The sequence below is a fragment of the Zonotrichia albicollis genome, chromosome 3 (genome assembly GCF_047830755.1).
Source record: "Zonotrichia albicollis isolate bZonAlb1 chromosome 3, bZonAlb1.hap1, whole genome shotgun sequence".
Taxonomy (NCBI): Eukaryota; Metazoa; Chordata; class Aves; order Passeriformes; family Passerellidae; genus Zonotrichia; species Zonotrichia albicollis.
In genome coordinates this window covers 84,599,291-84,625,117 of record NC_133821.1, presented here as the reverse complement: position 1 = coordinate 84,625,117, position 25,827 = coordinate 84,599,291, and the positions used below count along the sequence as shown (strand labels likewise).

Below are 25,827 nucleotides of genomic sequence, written 5' to 3'. Positions count from 1 at the left end.
TTGGTAAGGTGAGTTGTCCGACTACATTAAACAAACATTTTAGTCAGGCATCACACAGGAAAATAAACAGTAGCAAAGGAAACATGAAAATATTAAAGACTGTTATTCTTTGGCACCTTTTCCTGCGAAGCAGGTGATAAAATATTACTGTGTTTCCACAGGTAAGGAAACATGCTCTTAAACACTTTGCAGAAACACATATTACGATCATCACTTAAAATGTCAGAAGTGGATAGGACTCAACTGTGAAAGCACACAGGAGGCTGCTGAGAAAAGCTGCAGGACCAGAGGGTTTTGCACACTGGGCCAGGCTGCTGGGCTACCAAAGCAGCCTTCTGGCAGAGCAAATTCAGAGAGGCAAAAAACATCTTTCAGGAGATGTCTGTAGAGTTACCTGATTTCAGGACAGACTTCTCTTGAAGCCTAATTAATCAAATGTTAGTGAAGAGGGAGAGACTATCTGTTGTATAATTTCTGACCTCTTTCTGTCCCACTGAGCATCAAAGAATGCACATAGGAAGAGAGGAGACCTGCTGAGCTCCACTGTTTTTGCCCACCTGTGATACACTGCACTATGCTGCACAGATGTAACATGGTTTAGTTTATGTAGATGGAATTTATGCACCATGTCAGTACTTTCTGTTCACCATGAAATTTTGTCTGGCTATCCATCATGTCTGAAATTCTACACATATTTAAATATAAAATATCCTTGAAATGGTTTCTGCATTGTAGCCAGAAGTTATCTACAATGTACATTCACAAGAAGAAATAAAGCAATCACTTTTTACTACCAGGACTTGGATTTCCATCAGCCTGGAAAACCAACTTGAAAATGTTCTGGTCTGGGTTCAAAGATCTGCAGAGTTACCCAGTGCCCAAAGTGTAGGGAAAGCTTTTATTCTCCTGCTTACCATGATGGTAGGATGGTAAAGATGTAGGTGTGAGATTGCAAGGTGCTACCTGAAATCCTTTGTAGTATCAGTTTCTGTCTCTATTTTAAAATGCACTGCATGCACCAGCCTGTCTGGCCAGTGTGGTTTGGGGAAACTGCTCATGACTAACATCCATATATATATTTTTAGGTTAAACTAGTGGCTAGGCAGGTTCAGTAGATCAACTTACTGCCCTGGGTTGCAGGTCTATGTAGAGCTCTGCTGCTGACAAGCTATGTGATGCTGGCCAATAGCCAATCCATTCTCTTGAACACTGGGTTCTTTTTTAAACATGCTGGTTCAGCATTTGAAAAATAAAACCTGGATGAGTACATAATGAGCATATCCTCCTTGGCTGTGCATACATCAATGGATGGGTTTTGCTCCATTCACCATGGAAGGCAGAGCTCTTTTTATTTTGTTCAGTAAAACAAAATAAAAATCAAAAGAACTATGCCTTCTGTGCTGAATTAAAATCTGGTCATCATAACTTCTGTTGCATTTTAATTTAGAAAGCAGAGCAAAAAGGAAAAGTAAATTAAATTTTAGCTGTGCAATTATACAGCTTTTTAAAAGATTTTTTTTTCAGGGGCAAAACCTCTTATTTCACCATTTCATGTGAAGATTTTTATCAAGTGTTCACCTAATACCTTAAGCACTGGTTTTTATATCTGAAAAATACAAGCAGAATAGGTGGAGGTGCTACTGAGTTCCATGAACACCACATGATGCACTGTCCTTACCCAAGCATTTTGGTCAGATGGGTATTTCCACAGCACTTCAGTCCCAGAAAAAGAACTCCAAAAAATTTCCCATCTTACTTGTCAGGAAATTGAGGTGAAAATGTAAAATCAGTTTTCAAAGGAGGCAGGAAACAAATAACAGGACTCTCATTAGAAATCAGTAGCTGTAAATTCTAATGCAGACAAAGTATGAGATATCTGACTGTCCTAGCAGCAAGGGTAAAAGCTGCATAGAAAATCTGGAACACATTGTTTTCTGGTATCTGAAGCAAAAAGAACAGTCAGTGGATTCTGAGTGACATTTATCTCCCTCTGCTTTTGGTTTCTAGTAGAGAGAGTCCCTCTGCGATCAGTAAAATGCATCGGTCACTGCAGGGTGTGATTTGCCCTTCCTGTTTAAAGCCAGCTGCTCAGACAGCATGATGTTCATAGCGATCAGATGAAGACCAACTACAATGTCACATTTCAAATCTGTTTGATAAATAAAAAGAATTGGAATAGAAACAGATCTTAAGCCATGATAACTCCTGAGGCTGGGTAATTCAAACCCAGAATGCTACCTCCCAGTTGGCTTCCTGGAAATAAACTTTTAAAATAACTTGAGTCGTCAATGTAAAAACTTCTGTTCCATTTTCATAGCAACTGGAAGCTTATCTATTACTGGACATGATGTAAATTTATATCAAAGATGCTATTTTATAGTTGTGTAAAATGTATCCCACAATAAAATCTTTTACTCTCTGGCACCTCAGGGATTTAATTTTGTCATCCTGTACATCTGAGAGGGAGAAGCAGCTACTGCTGGGAGACAAGCTTCAATACCTCAGCTGGGACTTGCTTCCTTTACAGTCCTGTGGAGTGCTTGAAACTGCTATAGCCCTCTTTGCCTCTATAAAACAAGGGAAATTTAAACCCTCCACATGAAATCTGAATGCTTCCACACTTGGAACAAGATAAAATTTGAAACACAACTCTGGAGTTTTATCTTAATTATTTGTTTTACAACTTCTGTTGGATGCTTAAATTAACTAGGCATCTCTTATTTCCAGCTTTCACTTATGTGACAGCCTAAATGAATCTGATAGCCTTGTTTCAGGCTTCTGAGTCCCCTCCTTCCTAACCTGCCCCAACAGTACAAAGCAGACCTCCCCCTGGCCCAGGCTGCAGTGCTCCCTTGCTCCCCGACCAGTTTAAACAAACAGGGAGATTCCTCCAGGGAAGTCACAGGTTCAAGATCACAAAGGACCCACCTCATTTGGGCCAGTTAGAGGTTTTTCTTGCTATTGTGCTTATCTGTATCTTCCCTGTCATCCAGACATTAACCTCTGACCTGTGAGCCTGCCTCTCGAAAAAGCTGTGCAGTGTTTACCCATTATGTAATGTCTGTGCTTTTGTGGAAATTTTACAGAAACAAATGGAGGAAGTTTGCCAGTCAAACGGCTGGACAATAAATCCTGTTCCATGTAGATAGAATGGTTTACTGTCACTGTAAGTCTGCTACTGGCATCTGTCACCAAAAAAATGTTTACAAATTTCAGGGCACTGGAGCACCAAAGTATTCCAGCACTTCAGGACTATATATGATTTGTAGAACCACCACTGCTGTGTTAGATAGGGGTAGCCTTTTTTTGCTAGCCTGAATAAACAGAGTGACAATGTTTCAGATAAGTCAGGGTCACTAATGTTTAATATTTTTGTCTATTGATCTGCTAAGTTCATAAACACAAGTACCCAAATGCTTATTTGTTCATTATAATGCTTTTTTCTGCCCTAAGATATCTTTGCTAGAAGTTAAACCAGGTAAGCAAAGGCCCTTCGGTCCCTTTTGCTTGTTTCTTATAGGTCCTTTATTATTTATACACTGTATGTTCCCATCCTTCCTTACAATCCATCTTCTTTACAGTCCCTGCTGTCTCTTCTCCTTCTGTGCTGTTTCCTCTTTGGGACAAGACACTTCATTATGTTCCCTTTCTGGACAGTGTCATCACAATTCCTCTTGCTGTGCAACTGGGGCTTCCATATATCATCAACTATGGCGTTAGAACAACAGAAAGACGTGTTTGGATAAGAAGCAGGAACAAACATAATTTGGAAGTAGGGCAATAATAGGTAATGTAATTCTTCCTTCACTGATTCTTTCAGCCAAGGGCCTGATCCTGCAGCAACTGAATGGAGCTTTTCACCCTCAGTTCAATGGGACAAGCACTTGGTCTTAGAGTTCTGTTCTAATTAAGTTTCAAATCTAATTTCCTTTCAGAGGAGAGAAAACATTGTTGTGACTAAGCTTTGGATGTGGTAACAAATCCCTGGCAGGTTGGGTTGTTTTAACGGACGTATTACATTTAAGGAAACTTTTACCATCTTTTCTGCCCTTAATCACAGCTTTTATTCCAATTACAGTAATGCAACAGAGTTACATGCCAAAGGCAATATGTATATTTTTAATGAGTTGACATGCAACCTTCCTGGAGAGAAGAAACAACCTCATTTGCTGAATGTTTCTGAACTATATCTAGTAATTTATTAGGGGAAAAGGAAGTGTTCAGAAAAGCATCTACCAAAAATTCAGAGGCCTCAGTAACTCACAGATGAGCAGTCTCATAAGACACACTCAGTTGTTGTGCTAGATTTAGCAAATTTTTGCTGAATGGTAACATTTTCTATTGTCCTCAAACAATATAAGAGAAGGTTAACAGGCAATATCCAGATGCTCAGAGATTATTAATCCACACATGTGGTCCTGAGTCACTGGGCTGTAAAACACCATCAGTTTCCAAAGACGCAAACCAAAGGGGAATTGTACTTGAGAGAGACGCTATCACAAGCCCAAAAGAACTAGTTGCATCCATAAGGCCTATTTATGCAAGTTTTACAAGACTTTGGCTCCTAGGGGTGTTCATTCCAGTAGAATTTATTCAGGCAACAAACTGAACGTAGCCAGAGAACACATCCCATGAGTGAAGAGCCTTCAGCCTGGTTTCTTGCCTCAATTTACCTTACAGCTAGGACACAGGTCAGACACTGGTACACAGAGGAAATTACAACAGGCTGACAGGCACACATCAACCTGGCTCATTCACCTGGGGACTAAAGAGCTCAGAGGGTCAGCATCCAACAGCAGAACACAAAATCCATTCTGCTCAATTATTCCTGCTGCTGCAGTGTGTCCTGGGCCAAACAACACATACAAACAATGGCTGGCCCTGCTTTTTTGGAGGTTAACACAGGCCAAGGATCATTTCCAATACAACCCTGGCTGTGTATAACCAGGTATTTCTGTGTATTTCAGAGGTACAAGTTTATCTGTGGGGACCAGAGAAGGATTCCTGGCTTGTGGAGATGTGACCTCACAGACCCCCACATACCTTTTTCTGAGACAAAACTATCAAAGGAAGACACTTGAGCACCTCATGTAGGTATGACTGCATGCTTGCTTTCTCCTTGGTCACCATGAAACTGCCATCAATTAATAGGAATTCAAGCCAAAACTACAGGAGTTCAATCAGAAATGTGTATTAGCAACCAGGAGTCTGCTTTTGTCAGGCACGGGGCACTGCAAGGGAGTGACTGTCATTACTTCCAGTCTGTACAACAAAAGTGAGCTGCCCAGGCTGACAGCACAAGCCCTACAGTCCTACAGGGAGCCTCCCACACAGAGCCACAGACCCAGGAAAGGCACAGCCCCTCACTGCAATCCCAGTTACTCTGGCACATCTGTTTGGGTGATTAGTAAGTAAAATTTAACTGATAGAAGACAGAACCCAACTGGAAATGTGGGAATGTGTTTTTACTACTATTAATGCAATCAAAACTTCCTTCTTGCTATTATTACTGCGTTAGCATGTCAATTCCATTCCAAATTGTTTTAAACTGTTAACTTACCAAAATACCTGGAGTATAGCACAATTCACGTTCTGGTTTTCATTCTAAACTTAACATAATATATCTGAAATTATTCTGCTTCTTAAAGTTGTTTCTCTTCCTAGAATGTGTAAAATATATGTACAATATACACTGGAGGAGCGTTAATCTTTCTCTTTGTGCCCAAAAAAGTGCTGAAATTCAGTGCATAAAGTAACTTCTATGAGTCTTTGTAGACTGAAGGTCCTTTTCTGAATTTACCAATATTCCAATTCAGATGACAGAGTCTATACAGCTGGCTAAAACAGCTTAATAAAAACAGATGCAAAGAACTCTTTGTGGAACTGATTACTGATTTACATTCACCATCCAATATGAATGAAATGCAAAAACTAAGCAAACATAAGTCACATAAAGTACATTATAAAAAGAGTGTTTTAATCACATGAGAAATCATGTCAGTAGTATAGGTCAGTTTGCTTAAGAAATATATATTCTTTGTGAAAATATTTTGTTATTTTGCCTTTAAGATTTTTTTTTAATTTACTCATACGAGACTTTCCTGTACCCATGGTCTTAATTTTAGAAAAGACCAGATCTGTTACTCCTCTGTTAAAGTATGCTAAACTCATACTTTAATATCAAAAAACTAAATCAACATTTACTAAATGAGAAAAATACAAGAGACGGTTCAACACAGAAAGGTGCTCACCAATGCAGTCGACACTGAAGAGATTTATGGAGGTTGTTATTGAAGACTCATCGCAGGTCTTCATCCCCCGCAGAGCAAACCTCACCAGGGAGGCCTTGACTCCCTCGGGCAGGAAGGACAGCAGGAACACGGGCATGTAGAGAGCGTAGCGCAGCTTGCACAGCAGGGGCGTCATCAGCTTGCCCTGCGGGGACTGAGCCATGCGCTCGATGGTCGGGAACAGCAGCACGGAGCGCAGCACCTGCCAGGGCACAGACAGCACCGTCAGCAGGGGCACGGAGGCACAGCCCATGCAGGCCCAACCTTCACACGAGTCTCCATCGCAGTGAGACTGAGCTTCCAGGCACGGCAGCACAGCCCAGCCTGCACACCCAACCTTCACACGAGTCTCCATCGCAGTGAGACTGAGCTTCCAGGCACGGCAGCACAGCCCATGCAGGCCCAACCTTCACACGAGTCTCCATCGCATGAAACTGAGCTTCCAGGCACATTGCCCCAAAGGTGTGTGATATGCCCAGATTCAGTTTTTTAAAACATGAAGCAAACAAGTACACAGTTACAAAATTATGTTTTATGATAAGAACTCAGGAGGTGAGTGGCCTTTGGAAGCACCGGCAGGAGTAACCCCAGCAGAGGGCAGCAGGCAGGAGCCCTCTGCTCAGTCCCGGCAGGCTTTTTATCTCAGGAAAAGTACACTGCTTTTCATTTCACCTGGTAAACTGCTTCCTCTAAATAAACCAAACAAACAAATTTAAAAATGTCAGCTGCTGTGATGGTAACTTTAAAAACTGACAACATATAGGGTTTTCAATTTGCAGCTTAATACAGGTAAACTTGGTCAGAACAAGAAGCATACAGCCTCTTCACTACAATGGGTACACTGGCATAAGATATTGCTTTTTATATCTTATAATGAAACAGACATTCTGAAGGTGGTAATTAGTTTATGTTATAATAACACACTATAGCCTTAAAGTAAAAAGAAATTAATTAAAGTCACACCCCCTCATACTAATCGAAAGTGAGTTAATACATTTACTCATAGTTATATTTCAATGCTAACATCAAGCAAATATTCTAAAAGAATAATTGCAACTTTTTTCTGGAAGTAAAAATATATTGCAATAACTCATAGAGGAATAACCCTCAAAGAGACACAGCCCTACCTAACAGAAGTATCAATAAAAAAAAGTAAGAGAGGATCTGGATATTGCATTGGTAGATAATAAGTTATAAACAGCTGGGCTTTCTTGGTGACTCAGTATCAATAAATGTAGTTACATATGCCTGCTTAGCGCATATCATTCTACATGTTGTGCAAATTAGATTATTATTTTTGTAAAATATATTTTACGATAATTTTCTTTACTCCCAGGTGAGATGCAGCTGATGTATGCCTCTACACCTGTGTGCAGCACTCTTGGTCCCAGCAGCCCTCCAATGGAAGGCAGGGAATGCCACCCAGAGATGCTTACACAATCTGGGCATTGTAACAGAACAAACTGCAAAAATTCAGGAAATATAATAAAATCGCAGAATCCTTTAGGTTGGTTAAGATCACTGAGTCCAACTGTTAGCCTAGCACTGCCACATACACAAATAAAGCATATTCTCAAGTGCCACATCTATACATCATTTAAATACCTCCAGGGATGGTGGATAAACCACTTCCCTTGGGCAGCCTATTAAGTGCTTGGCAACCCTTTTTGTGAAGGAATTTTTCCTAACATCCAATCTAAACCTCCCCTGGCATAACTTCAAGCCTTTTCCTCTTGTCTTATCACTTGCTCCTTGGAAGAAGACTGATCCCCACCTGGCCACAACCTTCCTTCAGGTAGTTGTAGAGCAATATGATCCCCCTGAAACTCCTTTTCTCCACTCACCTCCCTCAGCCACTCCTATCAGACTTGTGCTTCCCAGCTCTCCTGTCCTTCTCTGGATACACTCCAGCACATCAATGTCTTTCCTATCATGAGGAGCCCAAAACTGAACTCAGCACTCGAGGCATGGCCTCAACATTGCCCAGTACAGGGTGACAATCACTGCCCTTGTCCTGCTGGTCACTGACAACTGTGTGTCTCTGCTGGGTAGCAGGTCACTAACCATCTCCCCATAGATTATGGAGGCTTCATTCTGCTCACTGTCCATGTCTGGATACTCAGAGAACAACTGGTCAGAGTCAAGTACTCGTCTGCTGGCTCTTCCTGTTTCTTTCTTCATCATTCCCTGCAGCTGGAAGGACAGAGAATACTAGCTGTGCTTTTGATTCCTTAACCAGTTGTCCCAAGGCCCTGAAGTCTCTCTTGATTGTCCTTGGGCTGCTTGTTGCAATTTCATTGCTATCTACCTGAAGAATCAATAATTGATAATAATCCAAGAGCTGTACCAGCGTGAGAAGATGGGAGGCTTTCTGTTCACATCTTTAACCCAGCTCAGGGAGGCAGCAGGCTTCTGTAAGAAGTGGGTCTGTTTCCTTCAGAAGGAGTCTGAAGGAAAATGACTCGTCTTTTTTTTTTTCAAGGTAGCAATTTTTATGGAAGCAGGTTGTAGCCTGACAACCTCAGCAACACCTTCAAGCCAGCTGAACCATTGTTCCTGGTTACTGCTCTTGCAGAGCCTCACAGCTGTCACTCCAGGGCACCTGGAGAGGTGGAGAAGTCCCAGAGGAGACACACTGGCTGTGCCAGGCAGGAACTTGTCACCACTGCCCACGGTCTCCTAAGCCACTGTGTTCAGCCACACAGAGAGAGGGAAGAGAAACCTCTGTGTCATGCACCCACCATCAGAAACTGTACTTCTTACAGAATTTTAAAAGCAGAATTTGAAAGAGTTATTTATATAAAAATACAGAACTATTTCAATAAATCCTTCTGTTTTCCAGCTGATACTGCTTTGGTTTGAGACAAAGAAAAATACCTTCTCAGGGAAATCAATCCTGGGCCTCTTTTTATTAAAGGCAACCAGCAGCTGAAGTATTGGAATGCAAAACTTGTACTAAATTACATGGTAGTTTTGTGATATTTCAGCGAGGAGCTGAACCCAAACTGTTGTGATCTAAAGCAGATTTGACCTGCGTTCCCAGGCACACTTTAATCCTTTGACATTGCAGTTTATAGATATAGGATTAGTTGCTTGGATGGCTGTACTAACCACAGAGAAAGCTGCTAAACCTTGGCAGAAAAGGGAGAAACCAAGAAAACTGTTACCCCATCCTGTACATTCCTGCATTTCGTAATGACCCACAAATTTTAAAAAAGGAGGGTAATTTTATTTAATTTCTTTTTTAAACCTTTTGCAGACATTAACAGAGAAATGTAAAATTCATATTTTTCAAATATTTATCCACTATTTCTTAATTTACTGCTGAATTCCCAAACCATGATCTTGAAATGTGCATCTGGCTGCGGAATTGCTTAAAAGATTTAGTTCAACTTCTTTGCAACAGAAATGTAGATATGAGATTTAACCCATTTTGTTATAATGACACATATAAAAAAGCATGTCCTATTTGTGTCTTGAAATAAATGAAGTAGAAATATTCAGGTAAAACTAAGGAAATTATTAATATTCAAATGCTCACCATCAGTTAATAATTTTTGGGTTTTTTTACTTTTTAAATGCCTGGAATTTATCTACACACAGTTTACACTAGCTGAAATCAGGTAGATGGCACAGAATTATATTCAAGTTACAATTTTCAGAATTATTATAAAACCAATTATTCTGAAAATGGAGGACACTATCATAACCACCATGTATTGTCATTACTATGAATAACACATAAATACCATTAAATAATGTGCAAAGGTTAATGATTCTTTTATTTATAGTATATATATATATATATATATATTTATTTATAGTAACCCTCCTCATAATTAAAGTTTCTTGAGAAAACCATCAGTCAAAATACAAGAAGTATTACAAATATTTATTTATATAATAAAAATATAGTATATTTTACCATGCATATATATCTAAGTTTAGATATAATGCACAAATATTAACAATATTAGAGAGTAACATTCAGATTCACCTAGTTTAAACTAACCCCAATTCAAAGTCCAGTAATATTTATCTGTTAAGCACATGGAAAGGCAGAGAGCTGAGCAAGAGAAGACTCTGCAAACAGAGACTCAAATGGATCCAGGGACTACAGGGAGTTGGCCAGCGATTTGACTGAAGGCAAACACGCCTTGTGTCCAGGAGGTGAACCACCTATCCTTGACTCTGCTTTGGTCAACCCACTAAAAACAGTACAAGCACTCTTAAATTATACTGTAATTGTCACCATTGATGACTGTGACAATCAACAGTATTTGTACACCTGGCCAATTTATTTACCAGTTATTCACTTATCATGCTATTGAACTGTGAGATTTCAACACTCAGGACAGCACCTACACTAAAGTTCACTATTCAAGGAGTAGATGTTCTTTTGTTTAGTCACCAAGGCAGCTGCTTCTATTTAATCATTAATTTTTAACTCTACATTTCACAGGGCTCAAACCCCAAATGGTTCAAGGGCCTACAATCTGATGCAGTGTCTCAGAAGTTCCACATTTTGTAAAGAACCAAAAACTAACATTACCTGCAAACTCTTCACATAACTCATGTGGATGCCAGGGCAGCTCCTACTCCCTCATCTAGCAGAGTGTATATATCACAGAGAGAATGAAATGGTGCATGGCCTGAGCATGCATCCAGAGAACAAACCAGCCCAGAATGTTCTGCTCTTGATTCTTTCAACACACACCACAGGAGGAAGGCGTGGGGACTTGGGGAGTTTCCCTTTTGACACTGTTTATATATTTCTGTATCTAGAGCAATCAGTCCATTAACTTCAGGAATGTATGACCTGCACAGTAAATTTTAGAACACAGAGGGAAGAGAAACTACTTATTTTACAGGAAAAGTGAGCTCTCAAACCAAGGAATATTAAATACCCATTCTGTAACAGCATGGCATTTACCAAGGCACTTTGTTTAGGAAGAATCCCCAATGAATTTGATTCACTTCCCACGATCCATATAAATATTAAAGAATAAAGCAAAGGCTTCTAGCAAGATTCCACACATACATTCCTGTACGATCCAGGCTTTCAATTGAGCTTTTATCTAAATCTATCCAAAGCAACATGACAAAATGACAACTGAGTACTTTCACAGCTTCACTGCATAAGGGTTATGTCCAAACCTGGATTTGGATTTGCAGTAGAAGTTGCAAGTTGTTTTATTTTGATTAAAATGAGAACAGAGTACAAAAAAGGCAAACCATTAAATTACCAGTAAGTTGCTGTTTAGCACTGCACAATTTAATAGTTACAACCACACCAGCAAAGGATTTTTGTAAAATGTTTAAACGGTTTCCTTATAAAAATACTTCAAGTATGGATAAAGTTAAAAACACCCCCACAGTAATATTTTCCACTAGTGCTGCCTTCTACTGAATGAGTTGAAATATATTCTTCAGCTACAATTTGAAGTTTGAACGGGTAATACCACTTCTTTAAGGGACTGGTAAATGATGGTGCTGAGAACGTAAAATCATGTTTGAAAACTGGATGCCACTTACAACCAGTACTGAAAGAAGCCACCTGATTTTCAGAGCAGTTAAGTCCTTCAATGCCAACAACAGGAGGTCAATGCTTTTGAACTCAGCCAGTTTTGATTACACAAGAAATGCAGTTTGCAGACTCAGGCCCCCAGGCATGTGCCTTCTGAGCCAGGGCCTGGAGAGGGCTACCACACCATGCCACCTGCTCTTAATACAGAGAGACATTTTGCTAATAGAAATAAAATAGGAGAGAAAAGCAGTCAGGATGCAAAAAGGCAAACACTGACTAACAGAAAAGAGCAAGAGACATTTCAAAGATTTTTTTTTCAGAGGAAGCCCCAAGTAGGTGAATACAGCAATTACAGCCATGCTTTCTCAGTCGTACCCCTTGGATCTCAACGAACAGACCACCCCGGCTCATGACAGACCACAGGTATGCTCAGATATCTCTATCAGAGCCATAAAATAAAAATATTCTGGTCCACTGAAAAAAATACCAGAAAATGAAACTTCCTCAGAAATAAATCACTGGTTCACTCTGCTTTAATGACAGAAGCAGTGGTTGCTGGAGGCTCACTGGCTTTTGAGCAGGGAGGCTTTTGGAAAGCACTTGCTCCTGCTGCATAACCCATTCTTGATAACTGGGATGGCAGAAATGGTTAATACAATAACAACCACCAAAAAGATCACAAGGCTCAGATCCCACACCAATTATGCATTTCAGAGCCCAAAGGGAACTCAGACTTCAAATCAGGGGGCAGAAGGAAGGAAACAATCCATGATGTGTTACATCAGAGTCACTGCACCATCCGGTGCTCAGTAATGGACAGCCTAATCACAGCACTGCACCCACACAGCCAGCTCTGGAAAGAAAACAAGTGAGGAAGTTTAATTTAAAATTCCTTCAAAACACTTCAAAAAGCAAGAGCTGCTTCTCTGTCAAAAGCAGCATTTCTTTTGATATATATTAGGTCACCGCATGTATTAGTTTGTTATTCCCCTCTTGTGCTGGCAGAAGAAAAGCTATTATCTGTCAGGTGAAACCCAGTAAATTTCTCAAAGATAACATAATGATGCACTTAACGGTAATCTACAGTCTCCCCTTGACACAGAATGCCACATTAATCACACAATTTCTTCTACTCAGTATGCAGAAACTTGCAGGCAAAACAACGAGGATCAGGGAAGTATTCTGTGCTTTATTGCCACAGCTGTGCTGAGCAGATTTCCAAGAAAACGCACAGGATAAACCAGACAGTGCTGGCTTGGGCTGTCCTCTCCCCACAGCAGGACCTGCTGGGTTTGCCCATTCACTTCACTTTACTCACTCATTAATAGAATATAACATGTAAAACATAGAGATCTACTTTAAAATCTTGAAAAATTTCTCCTTAGTCAGTTTAAGATGTCGGTTTTTGTACCAGTGAATTCTGTCACAGCTCATTATCAACAAATCCACAGGATTTCATGACAGCAAAAGAGCCAAAGAATGGACAAAAATGACAAAACACTTTTTTTCTCCTGGTGTGAAATCAAAAACGTACTGTATGCATTTTCTTCTACTCTACCCTATGGATCTCCTGTAATTCTAAACAAATGTTTGGCATATTAAAGAGGTAAGAAAACAAATAGTTAACAGAATATCTTACAACTGTTATTTCAAAGTGCTTTATAAGAATTAAGCACCACAGAGAAGTCTTAGCATGCTTTTTATAGACAAATAAACTGAAATTTGTGAAGTTACATGACTTCACATGAAAATATACATTGCAAAAGCAGGAATATTTTAAATAACTGTATGGTAAATTACAATTCTCTGCTCTAACCGAAGGTTACTTTTCTGGGTAACCAAACTGTTTCTGTAAAACAAAAATGTAAAAAACAGTAAATAACCAAAATTTTGTAGGAAAGTTTTGCATTTTTTGTTACAAATCATGTAATGGTGGCTTAGTTCACTAGTGGCTGCTCAGTGCTCAAGAATCTTCTGTTGACATCTTCTATGGACCCCTCCCAACATACAGGGGCTATAGAACAGGGCAGAGGAATGTGCACTTGATTTCAAAGTTTCCTTTAAAATTTTCTACATTTCCTGTTTCTTAGCGCCCAAATTTTCCCTTTGTGTCCCGGCATCAGATGCATTCTGTTTTTTTCTATTTCTTTCTTTCCAGACTTCTAATTCCATTATATAAAATGGGAGATTAAGTGACAGAAGGAAAGATTTTTAAATTTTCTACAAAATGTCTTCTATGAGGCACATAACATGCTCCCTGAAGAGATGGATTTATTTTCCAGACAAATGCAGTTAGTATATGTAACTCTGTGAACATGCTGGTAAAACTAAATAACACTCTTAAATTCTCTGATGGGCTGAAGGAACTCTTGCTCCCTAAGAAAAACAGACTTTTTGACTGTCACCAACAGCATCATGTTCATGCTTGTCAGCTCAACTTCACTAAGGGTATTTGAATTGTCATAGTTTGAGAACAAAGTGAATCAAGGATCCAGGGTTGATCACAGGACCTTCTCGCAGAATTTCTATAGGCATACTGAGGACCCAGCTAGGGATTGAGCTTTTGAAGGGAATCAACACATGCAGGGCTGTGAAGGCACATCCAGGATGCACAGACACACAGGCAGAAATTCTCTCACAGTGTCTGAAGAAATTACTGTTCAGCAGAACTACCATATGCCACCTTTAAACATACAATGACCCAGTTCATGTTTTCATATAGGTTAGAGCACAGCAGTGTAAATGCAACAGGACAGCAGCAGAGAGCAATGATCCTAAGGCCGAACATGATTTACAAGGTCAGGATGCTATTTGCCTTTTACATAGAAACATATGCACCCAAACAATAGCACCAAAGATATAAAACGTGAGTATGTAAAATCAAATGAACTTGTAAGGACTGAGCATAAAAGCAGGCATCCATTTCCCACATAAACTTTGGATTAAATTTTGCTTGACAACTTCAGTGCCTTTACCTCTAAGGCATTAGCCTTGGCATTACCTTGGGCATGTGCCAAGTCTAACACATGTACACACACACACGTGTACATACTCAGGTACATGCTTCTAATTCTTCCCTGAATAAATACAGCAATACCTAAAGATCCCCATCCAGCACTCTGGTTACATGAATATTAATGACATCTTACACTAAAAGAGCAAATTCACAAATACAGTAAAGCATGCATACAGGCACAGAGCAGCTGAGCTGTGCCAGAAGAGCAGTATAACAAACACTTCTCTTTGTCAGTACAGCAATAACCTGAGCTTTATCAGAGCAGAGGCACTTCTTATTGACTAGCTAGCATGGTTTTTTCCTCTTGTATGTCTTCCGTAAATAGAAAGAGGCGAAACCAGCACAAAAAATGTTATCTCCTAACATGTGATAAAACCCACGTTTTCCAGTCTGCATCATAACCTCAGTACTGGTAAGTGAAACCAGGCTAGGGCCCAGGCTCCAAGACCAACACCTTTTAGTATGTTCTCTGGCAGGATTCTGGCCAAGGCCAGCAGGACATCTGGGCACAGGTTAAAAAAAACAGTGTAGACCAGGGATTCTTCTAAATACAGGACGTCTGTGAAGCAATCAAGTTTGGGTCTCGGAATATTCATGGCTGGAATATAAGCTGTATTTGCCACTTGCTGACAGGAGCCACAGGGTGGGCCCTGGTATGTTTTATTTTAAAAAATTTAAATACAATGTTTAGCATATTTACCTCAATTAGTCAGAAATACCTTGACCTTTTCAGTGATATTTAATAATCGGTTTTGTCTGCATGAGATTCTAAACACACTGTGGGGCAACCTTGGCAAGGATATAAAGATCTCCCCTCTGTTATCAAGGGATCATTCATCAGATGCTCAGCGAAGAAAGAACAGCCCATCACTAACTGTGTATGCATTTACAAACACAGATATTAAAGGTATCTGCTGAAATTGCACCATGAAATGGTGGGAAAATAACTGAGAATAAACCTTTGCCCTTTCAGAGTCCATCTTGCTTCAGTGTTATCCAAGTTCACTACTGGTTCTAAACTGAGGTGCCTGAGATAGGAGTTAAATCACCCAAGACTCCCAACTGAAGTCTGTCATGGACAGATCCTCAAAAAATATCAAGTGATCTCAAACCACTTTCTAGTAGAATTATCTGCTTCCCACTAATTACAGAGGACCTACAACTTCTAACTAGGAGCTTCATTATATAGAACAAACTGAGACCCCTCCTCCAGGGAGAAGCAGCAAAATATTCTAAACAATATTTTGGAAACAAAATGCTACCATTAAGCAGCATCTGAGCAAGTGTTCTCTAAAGAGGCCCATCCACAGCAGTGTATGATCTCTAGCACTGAAAACACTGTAAATACACTGGTGCCCCTTAACATGGCAATGTAAGAAGACCAGAATGTATAACTTTTGTAAAAACTGAAAACATGCAGTAACTATGATATCAGGTGAATATCTGAAGATCTGATCTTTGAATTGCGGATCGGCAGTATAAGACAAGAAGCTAGAGGTATTTCATACTGACTGTCACTACCTCTTCTAGCTAGACTGCAGTTTACATGGATATATGGTGCTTCAGTACATACCAAGCCACCTTTCTGAGGTCCAATTTGGGTGTCTGTTTTATGATGTTTAAGGCAGTTTTCCTAAGCAGAAGTTCAGAAAATACCTGCCCACCGACAACAGCCCCAAAACAACACCCACCTTCAGCCCACTCCTGAACTGGAAAGCAGTGGTGTAAAAATGAGGTTAAGTTAAATTTGGTATTTTAATTATTCAGCTCACAGAACAAACTCAGAAGCTACTACTATTTTTAAATACGCTAAGTAAAAATAATCTAAAGCATGAATGAGTAGCAAAAATCTTGGCAAGTAATACAGTGATAAAGACAAGTGGGATATGCAAGTTTGCAATATGATATGGTGCAGAAAGCAAACAAGAGAGAAGCTCTGCAACTCCATGTTAGACACAGTGAGGAAACACATCACAAATGCCAGAGGAAGCTCTGCCTCTGGGAGATAATGTAGATTGCATCCTGTGCTCTACATCCTAAATGGAAAGATTTCAACCAAGAGTGAGCCACAAATGCAGCCTAAAATTAACAAGGGGCTTGGATGATAAAATTTCTGGAAGGAGTTATATTTAGAGAAAAAAACCACATTAATTGTATGGCAAAATGGGAGCAAAAAGGTAATGGGGTGGAGAATCATACCTACACAAAATTTTAAGGGCTATAAATGCAAAGGACACTCAATAATATTATGGGTGGAACAAGTGACATAAGTAAATGTGATGTAAAGAAATGAAAAATCTAAAATGCTAAAGCAGGTATCAGGAGTCTGCATTGACATAAATTTTTATGCTGCATCAAGGTATAGTGTCCCAGCTGTTGAACTGTTACCAGCAGGAATGGTGCAAGAAAGAGAAATGCCCCCTTACATGGATGTACACACAGCCTGGACTTCCCAAACCAGAACATTGTGTCAGGGAGCTGTAAAAAACTAGTTAATATAAAGCCTGATGATGTTACTTATATATTCAACTTTTCTCATGCAAGTACACTGTCCTGGGATTGCATATTACAGATGTTGACTAAATGAATGATGAAAAGCAAATGTGTTCACTTAAAAAGTGAGGGGTTTTCCCCACTGTTCCTTCTTTCGTGTAAATGTTTAACACATTCAAAAATTAAAAATGTATTTATGTTTCAGTTATACAGCAAGCTGGCAGAATGTCTGCAGCGTTATGCTCAGGAAAGAAATATATCCTTTCAGGAGGAGAAAACCAATCACACATTATTCCTAAAGCTTTCACCCTTCCTCCAAAAAAAGAGAAAAAATCAGAAAAAAAGTGAAGTTGAGAACACCATGGAAAAAATACTTATAATTCAAAGTATTCTGTTAATAAGATGAACTTTTCAACACTCCAGCACAAGATTGATCAGTAAACCCAGTCCACAACCATTCTGTATTTTTTTCCCATCAAGCTGTAAGAAATTCTCCAGCACCCAATGACATATTTTATGATGCTTTGGAAAAAGATCCAAACCCCCAAAATTGATGATACAGCACAGGATGAGAAGATGGCAGACTCACAACACTATCACTCTCATGAGCCCCCTTTTCTAATATGGAACTCATTAAATTAAAATATTTTTAAAACCCCAGGAAAGGGGGGTTTTTTCAGCCTAGAGAAAATGCTACCAAAACAAAACACAGAATCAGTGTTGGTGGAGAATTCCTTTGTGATTTCAAATACTCATGAATTTTACTGTGAGCATGTAAACAAGGTTTACAGTGCTATAGGGAGCACTGCATATACTCTCTATCTGTGGTCATTTTCTACTGCTTCCAAGGAAGGCAGATGAGGGCATCATCTGATGATGAGGGCACAGAAGCTATACTTAACATCAGGACAAAAAAATATTTGGTGGACTATGGAAAAGTCCATTAACTTCTTAGGTATTATAATAATAATAATAATTAAACTTCACAAACATATATATGATATTTACAATATCTACATGGTGCACATCTACAGCCACCATAACAGATGTACTCTCTTAGCTTTCTTTACAGTCTTTTCCATTAACTACTCACATCCTAAGCTCAGGCTGGCTGTGAGACAAGGGCTGTTTCCAGTCCAAGTGCTGTTTTCCATTTACCTTTGATGTCAAGGATGTCTTTGCCTCTTGGTGTCTGATGCACTCTCCTTTTTTCAGAAATAACTTTATGTCTCTATAGTTAAAATTACTTACAGCATACTCTAATAGACTGGGATATTCAATTCAGCTTGAGGAGGAGACCATTCTTGTTTTTCTGTTTGATCATAGGTACAGCCCATGCAGACCCCTCTCACCTTTAAAAAACTTCATCACTATTACTGACCTTAAGGGAGGTGGTCAACTTAGACACGTCTCCATCATCCTGATTTATAAAAGAGAGAACTCCAGAGACTACAACAGGCTGGCTGCAGGACAACAAAAATTCATATAACCACATATCCCATGGTTTTAGCTATTCCTGTCTGGACCTGTGCAAGAAGTATCAGCTATATAAGCTCTTCAGGAAACAGTGTATATAGATATATATACTTCCTGGGAGGTTTCTCTAAGAAAAAAACATACATATAAATCTTCCTGAAAACCTCAGAAGTATGTTGTTTCCAAACATTTCAATAGCATTAACTTCCTTCAAGATACAAGATAATGAAAGATACAGGGGACGCTGAGACCCATCTTGTGAAATTGGGCATAACTCAGATCTCACAGCTTCACAATGTTCTATAATGACACCAAATGATGCAAAATGTAAGGTCGTATTTGGATTTTTTTTTAAGAGAATGAAGTTGTATGGGCAATGCTGATCTCAGTGATATCAGACAAAGTCACTATTTGCAAATGGCAGAAATGTAAGCCAAGAAACAGTGAAGTAAATTTAAGGGAAACTTCCTTTGTGTGTAAGCTGGTTCATATTTCCTGACCATAAGTTTTTTTGGTATCTTCCTTTTTGGTACTTTACTTTACAATGGAGCACAACAAAATGAATTTTTATGTTATTTAACTTATTGTTTCTTACATTCAATATATCAAATATTATAATATAAATGATACCTCCTTCAACATCTGAATTTGACCAACTATTTTAAAATATTTATAATCCACACATTTTTTCAAATGGATTAAAACTTTTGCTTATTTTTTTACTATTTTCTTTTAGCTTCTACCTGATGATATATATAGCAGGTAAAATTTGCATCTGTTTAAAATACTCTACAGTGATCACATGGTTTTTCCATGTCCTGGCACCTTTTTTATTTAACATACATTATCCAATTTTATTTGAAGTACACCTATAAGACCCCAAGCCTCCAGTGCTTCCTGGCAGTTCCACTTGGATGGAAACAAAATTCAAGGACCAGCATTTTTATTAATGTATTTATATTTCAAACCATGATCTCCAGTGTAATGACAAATACAGTGCTGGGTAAAATGATTACATCCTTAGGTATGTGGATCTGAGTGTCATTTGCACCAAGGTGAGGTGTGATTAAATTTATGTCTACATTAAGGCCACTTTCCACTGACTTAGCATAAATTTGATTCTGAGTCTTATGCACTGGAGTCCTGCATCCACACTCATTGGACTCTCCATATGAAGAGTCCTGCTAAAACACGAGTCACCATCAGGCTTCCACAGTATTAACTTTGTGCTGTATTATTAGGAGAATACTAGAAGTTGCTCTCCAGAGTTTAATTACAAAAGAACTGGAATGGGACAAAGGTAACTGAGGATAAGCAAGTGAGAGGCATGGAAATCTCAGCAGCATCCAGCTACAGCTGCTGAGAGTAAGAAATCACCTTTGACAACAGTGATCACAAACAAAGTAACCAAAAACAAGAGCCATAATGAGACTGTGCCCAATGTCCCTGTGAGTACTCCTGCTGCTCTGTGACTGCACCTACAGTACAGGTGGGTGTGTGATATTGCTCCTGTTGAAACTAGTGGCAAACTTTTCAAAAATTTAATATGTCTTAATTCTGCTCCAGGAGTAAATTCTGATCAAAGGGTCATTTCCCAGATATTAAATGTGACAGCCTACACTCTATGTAGATATGACCAAAGACACAATATTCCCAGCTCTAGAAATCAAGACTCTCTTATCTATTCGTGGATACACAGATGAGGACCACAGCTACCATAAAACACTGATCATGGTAGTTAGAGATTAATCTCTTGGACTGACAAGCAAATTGAGACCTTTGACAATTTCCTTTGAAATAAATACACTTTCAATCACACCCTTCAGCAGGTATCAATATTTTCTGTGTACTTTAGTTCCAATGCTGAAACCTGTTTTATAGCAATAGGAGAGGGACTTTCCATAGCTCACCTTACAACTGGGTCATGGCACAGGAAAAAACTATCTGTTGCTTCACATTACTTGAAATATTTTCCAGTAAGAAGTACTCCTAGAATTTTTCCAGCTGAAGCTCAGAATCTGTTAAATACACAAAAGTCTCAGAAGTATTCTCTACAGACACTGCAAACTATTTTTCAACAGGTCAGCTCTACGTACTGAACTATTTGCAAATTATTAAAAATATAAAAAATATTAAACACACAGACTGTTCATTACATTTATAAGTCTCACAGGGCTGAAATGCAAATTACTCTGTACTACAAATATTTGGGTAACTGAAAACTTGCCCAAAATGTTTGAATTAAAAAAAAAACCAGCCTCTTTATGGGTTAAGGTAATAATGAAAAAACTGTTCTCCCAAAAATCTGTATCTTATTGTTGGACTGAAAATAGTTTAATAGAGAAAATATTCATTGACAGGGCAGTATTTTACATAGAGAATTAAGCCCCATCAAAGTGGGCAATGTCATTCCATCTACAAGGGAAGTGCCAAAGGAGACAGCCAAAATTTGCAACGGTGTGATAATACCAGCAGGAATGGATTTGTTGCTATTATGATTAAAGCATATAAACAGAAGAAGATTAGGAGGGGTGAGAGTGAAAAGAGAGGAAGAATAGTTTATTGGTTGGAAGAAGGGCAGGGAGAAGCTTATGTTGGAATGCAGTGTCACAGTTACACACCATAAAGCTTTCAGTTGCTCCCATTACATGAATGTCAGAATGCAGCTGCCACTTTCCAGCAGAAATTCTTTCCGTTTTCATTTTGGAAGAACAGGGTGGGTTTTTTTTCAGTGTAGCACTCCCGTGAGATCACCACATTGCATCTACAGGTACCCCTATGGCACAGGGACTGGCAGATGTGACCTTTGTACACATGCTCTGGCACATCTACCACTTAGGATGAACCAGAAGATGCCCTTAAAGTGAAGATGTGGCTCAACCAAAACGAAACATTAAGAATCAGACTTTGTGTTGTCTTGAATCAACTGCTTTCACAGCCATAGATGTACAGCCATACCTACCAATAAATCTCAGTAACAATCCATTCAGTTTAAGGAAATGGAGCTGAACAAAGTAAATGAGAAACCAGCTTTACAATTATAATCTCATTCTGCTGATGAAAAGGAAAGGCCATGATTTTCCATCAGTGCCTTGAGATCCCTGGACTTGTATTTTTAAGTGCTCCACTCATGACATTTGGAAGGGGTTTATTTTACCACTCACTTAAGTCAGCCCTCAAAAAGGCATCCAGTCAAACCAGATGCATAGTCTTTCTCAGCTCAAAGGGTTAGGAGTTAGACAAGCTAAGCTGGTATTGAATACTGGAAGGAGTTCAGGCCCCTACGATTTTAACTAATTAAAGTTGCTTAATGGCTTAGTGATGCACCCCAGAGAAAGAAGAACACTAAGGCTCTGCCTTGTGATATCAGTGAAAAACAGGATGAGTGAGTCAGGAAGTATACACTAAGCAGAACTTCATATTTTTGTCAGACAATGAAAAGAAACCATGAATATTTGAGGTTTGAGAGAGAACTTATATCCCAAATTCTTGTCAGGGTATCAGAAGAAGGTAAAAAGAGAGAGAAGGGAGTTAGGAATTCTCTCAGCTCATTTTTCCATCCTTGCTTTCATCTTTCCAGAACTGTTAGGGTTTTAAATAGTAAGGGAAAAATAGAAAATTCCTTCCTTTGCAATACTAGAGACTACTGTTAGCCTTAATTGTTATAACAAATTGAATATATGCAGGAATCTGCTACGAGAGAAAAATTATCATATCTAATTTTTCACACAAATAAAATTGGTCATCAGATAAGTAAGGGTTTTAGTGCAACTGAAAACAAGAATTTGCAGAATATCTTTCAATTGCCAGTGCCAGGTAAAAAGTGTGAGCCATGCCAGTTGCCATTAAAGGTCGCATTTTAAATTATATTTATTGAGAACTGGGGTTTGTACCTTCCATTTCAATAAAATACACTTGCAGTAGTCATACTACTGTTTTAAAATAGAGGAGCAGAAATTCAGTGTTTTCAAGAACAATTAGGACTGAGTAAATTCTGCTCCTTATACAAAACTATGCTTTGTTTTGGAATTTGAAATGGAGCGGAATGTTCTTAAAATTTTCCAGTGACTAAAAATGTTGTAACAAAGTTATTAAAAGCATATTTTCATTAACATAAATTCAACTTCCTTACAGGACTTCAAAGGTAATAAGTTAATTAAACACATTGTCCTTCCTGAACTTGTGCTAAAATGTGTACTTAACACTCAATTCCACATAAAAGAGCAAACTCCAATGAGTTTTTTTCACAAAATGCCACAGATAAGTAGACCTGCATCCTAACACCAGAAATTAAGTATTTCAAACATTTACACATTGAAACAAATAGAAAAGGAAGAGGACTTCTATTACATTTAATTTGAAGATAGCTTAAGTCATAACAGTACAGATGGGGATTCCTAAGAAGAAATCTAGAGATTGATTTAGTTCCCTAAAGAGAGGCTTATGGTCATGGAACACATCCTCAGGTATCTGAAAAGATCAATAGTGGCATTGGCAAAAACCTCCCTACGATAATCAGCAATCAATGAACTACTAAAGTGATACAGAGAAAAAAATCTCCAATATTTGCCTGAACTTAATTCCACAGGGTATTAAAATGCCCTCCAATGCAATGGATGTGCTAACCAAGCTCAGAGATAACTGCTTGGTATGAAGTTTGTGTCTTTTTCTGATTCCTTTCACTCCTGCAGGGAACTCTTCAAACAGGACACACCACTCTTGGGTAGGAACCAAAGCAGCAGAAGTACCCCTAGGCTTCACCATGAATCATGTGCAATGAACAAATGAACAATATTGCAGAGAAGGAAATATTTGCAATTACAATCCTGCCCATCTTCAGTAACCTCTTTCATAAAGTTCTAAGCCAAGTTCTTCTTCATTGCTTGAGCAGCTGTACCACATATAACATGAGGCAAGAATCAACTAAGAAGCTCAGCTTCTTTGCTGAGGGCTCTAAATTGGCAGTGAAATCCTATTTTAACATAGAGCTTCTAGGAACAGATATTGGTTACTAGACTAAAGCTGAGCTCAAAGTGTTAACTATGTTTGCAAAGTCTATGTTCAAAAACTATACAATATCCCTTCACCTGCTCCTTTCCTGAACAACTCTTCAGCGTCCTAACTGGCTATGCTCTCCTTCACCTACTATTAAAACAGCATGAGAACTGCTAGATTTTTGGCTCTGTTGTCTTCTGTAAAAGCACATTAACTGCCATGTAAAAACATTAAAAAAATTCAAGCTACGTGCAACATATACTGAATTCCAATCATTTGGTCCAATTCTCCAAAGAGATGACTCTCTAATTTTCAAGAGCTATGTGCACACATCTGCAGAATTTCAAAAGATCTCACCTCCCAGCATAAAATGTTCTTTGGAAATCTGGCTTGTAGAAGGGCGTTGAGTTGAGCTCTTCTTAAAACAGAAATACAGAAATCCTAATTGTTTTTGAAACACACTTCTTGCTTTCAATTCCCTCATTTTTACACTATCATTTCAGTTAGTTATTACAATATGAATCTAATTTCTGGAGATTCAAAATAACAAGATTTTATTAACAAATCTGTAAAAATTCAAAATACTTAGTAAATCCTGTTATTCTGCCATTTACAATTTTAACCATCTTTTTATTTTTAGTCCTTCATTTCCGCCTCATTCTCATGTTTTACTTTGGATTCCTGATGAATGATCATAGATTCCACTTTTCAGTTTATTTTTCTTTCTTTTCTGTTTATACATTTGGCTACTTTAATGTCTTTTAACTTCCTAGAAAAAATAATTTTTATAGGTCTATTAGAATTTTGACGACATACACTTGAAATCAGATGTTTCGTTAGCAGTGAAATAAACACAATGTTATGAAAAAAATCAAGTCTCTTGAAATCAGAATGATTGTTCTTAAGTTTTACTTCATTGAATCATCACAGATCAAAATATTGCTTTTCATATTGTTTCTATATTCAACTGAGCAGTAAGCCAGTATATTAAACAAGTTGAGAGAAGTTGACATTTCAGTGAACATTATTAACAAAACATAATTTTTCACAGAAAATTTTGGGAATTAAGCTTTTTCTCAGGCCTTCTGATCAGAGGCTTATGATCCAAATCATAAGGAAATCTTAGGGCAATGCTGCTATATCAACTCTGAATTCTCACTCCTAAAATGTGATCAGTGTTAAAAGCAGAAGCTATCATTCATCTGCTTGGTAATTACAAGCTGACAGATCCAGTGTTGCTGATTTTGTCAAGCCTGTCTTTTAATTGCAAAAATTGTCACTGCTATTTACCAACCTCATCTTCATTTAGGGACAGCAATTTTTCTTGACTCAGGAGAGTACTGAAGTATATGTAATCCATTATTCCCCATAAAGATCTAGGACAGAGCAGGTGACACCTACCTGCCTCACCCACTTCAGAAACCACACAATGTACACTACGGATGCACATGGCAAACTGTTAAAAATTTAAACCGTCCTCAGGCACATCACATCTTAAGAGTTGTATCACCTTCAACAGGGTTTATCTCATTGCATTTTAAGTTTCCTAAATTTTTTTTTGCATCCTTAAGACACTTAACATTCTTTTGTTCGCTCTATTACAAGGTGGAGTTGTTTGCCTGTGAAGTAATTTCTAGCAGCCCTACACAGCACATGGCAATGGGCAGTGCCTGCTCCTGCTGACAAAGGCTGTGTCCATTGAGGGTTACACAAAAGAGCCGTCTGCCTGTTGACTCCTGCATTTTCTTACAGCTTACATTTTTAAAGCTTTTTTTTGAAGGGGAAAGGTAGAAGAGAATATAACTGGATCCCTCAGGGTTAGGGTCTGTCATCAAGCCAGTGAAAATAATGGTTGCTAGCAGTCTCTTGGGTGAGCTGACACTTTCAACCTCATTCTGCAGTTATCGGCCTTTCGCCGATGGTGTTCTCAAGGTTTGTTGAAATTTTAAATCCAAGCTTTTTATGAGTGTCTCAGTCAAAAGTTACTATTTCCCTTAAAAACCTTTGTTTGCCATGAACCCATCTCCTTA

At 38.6% G+C, this 25,827-nt stretch overlaps 1 protein-coding gene across 1 annotated transcript in view; it reads right to left on the bottom strand.

Annotated features, from left to right (window-relative positions):
* The window catches only part of LDAH (lipid droplet associated hydrolase), a 112,069-nt gene that overhangs the window by 33,352 nt on the left and 52,890 nt on the right, over positions 1 to 25,827 (bottom strand). The window contains exon 5 of the mRNA XM_074538038.1: positions 6,252 to 6,492. Coding sequence (XP_074394139.1) covers positions 6,252 to 6,492 — 241 coding nt within the window. The remainder of the gene's footprint in view (positions 1 to 6,251; positions 6,493 to 25,827) is intronic.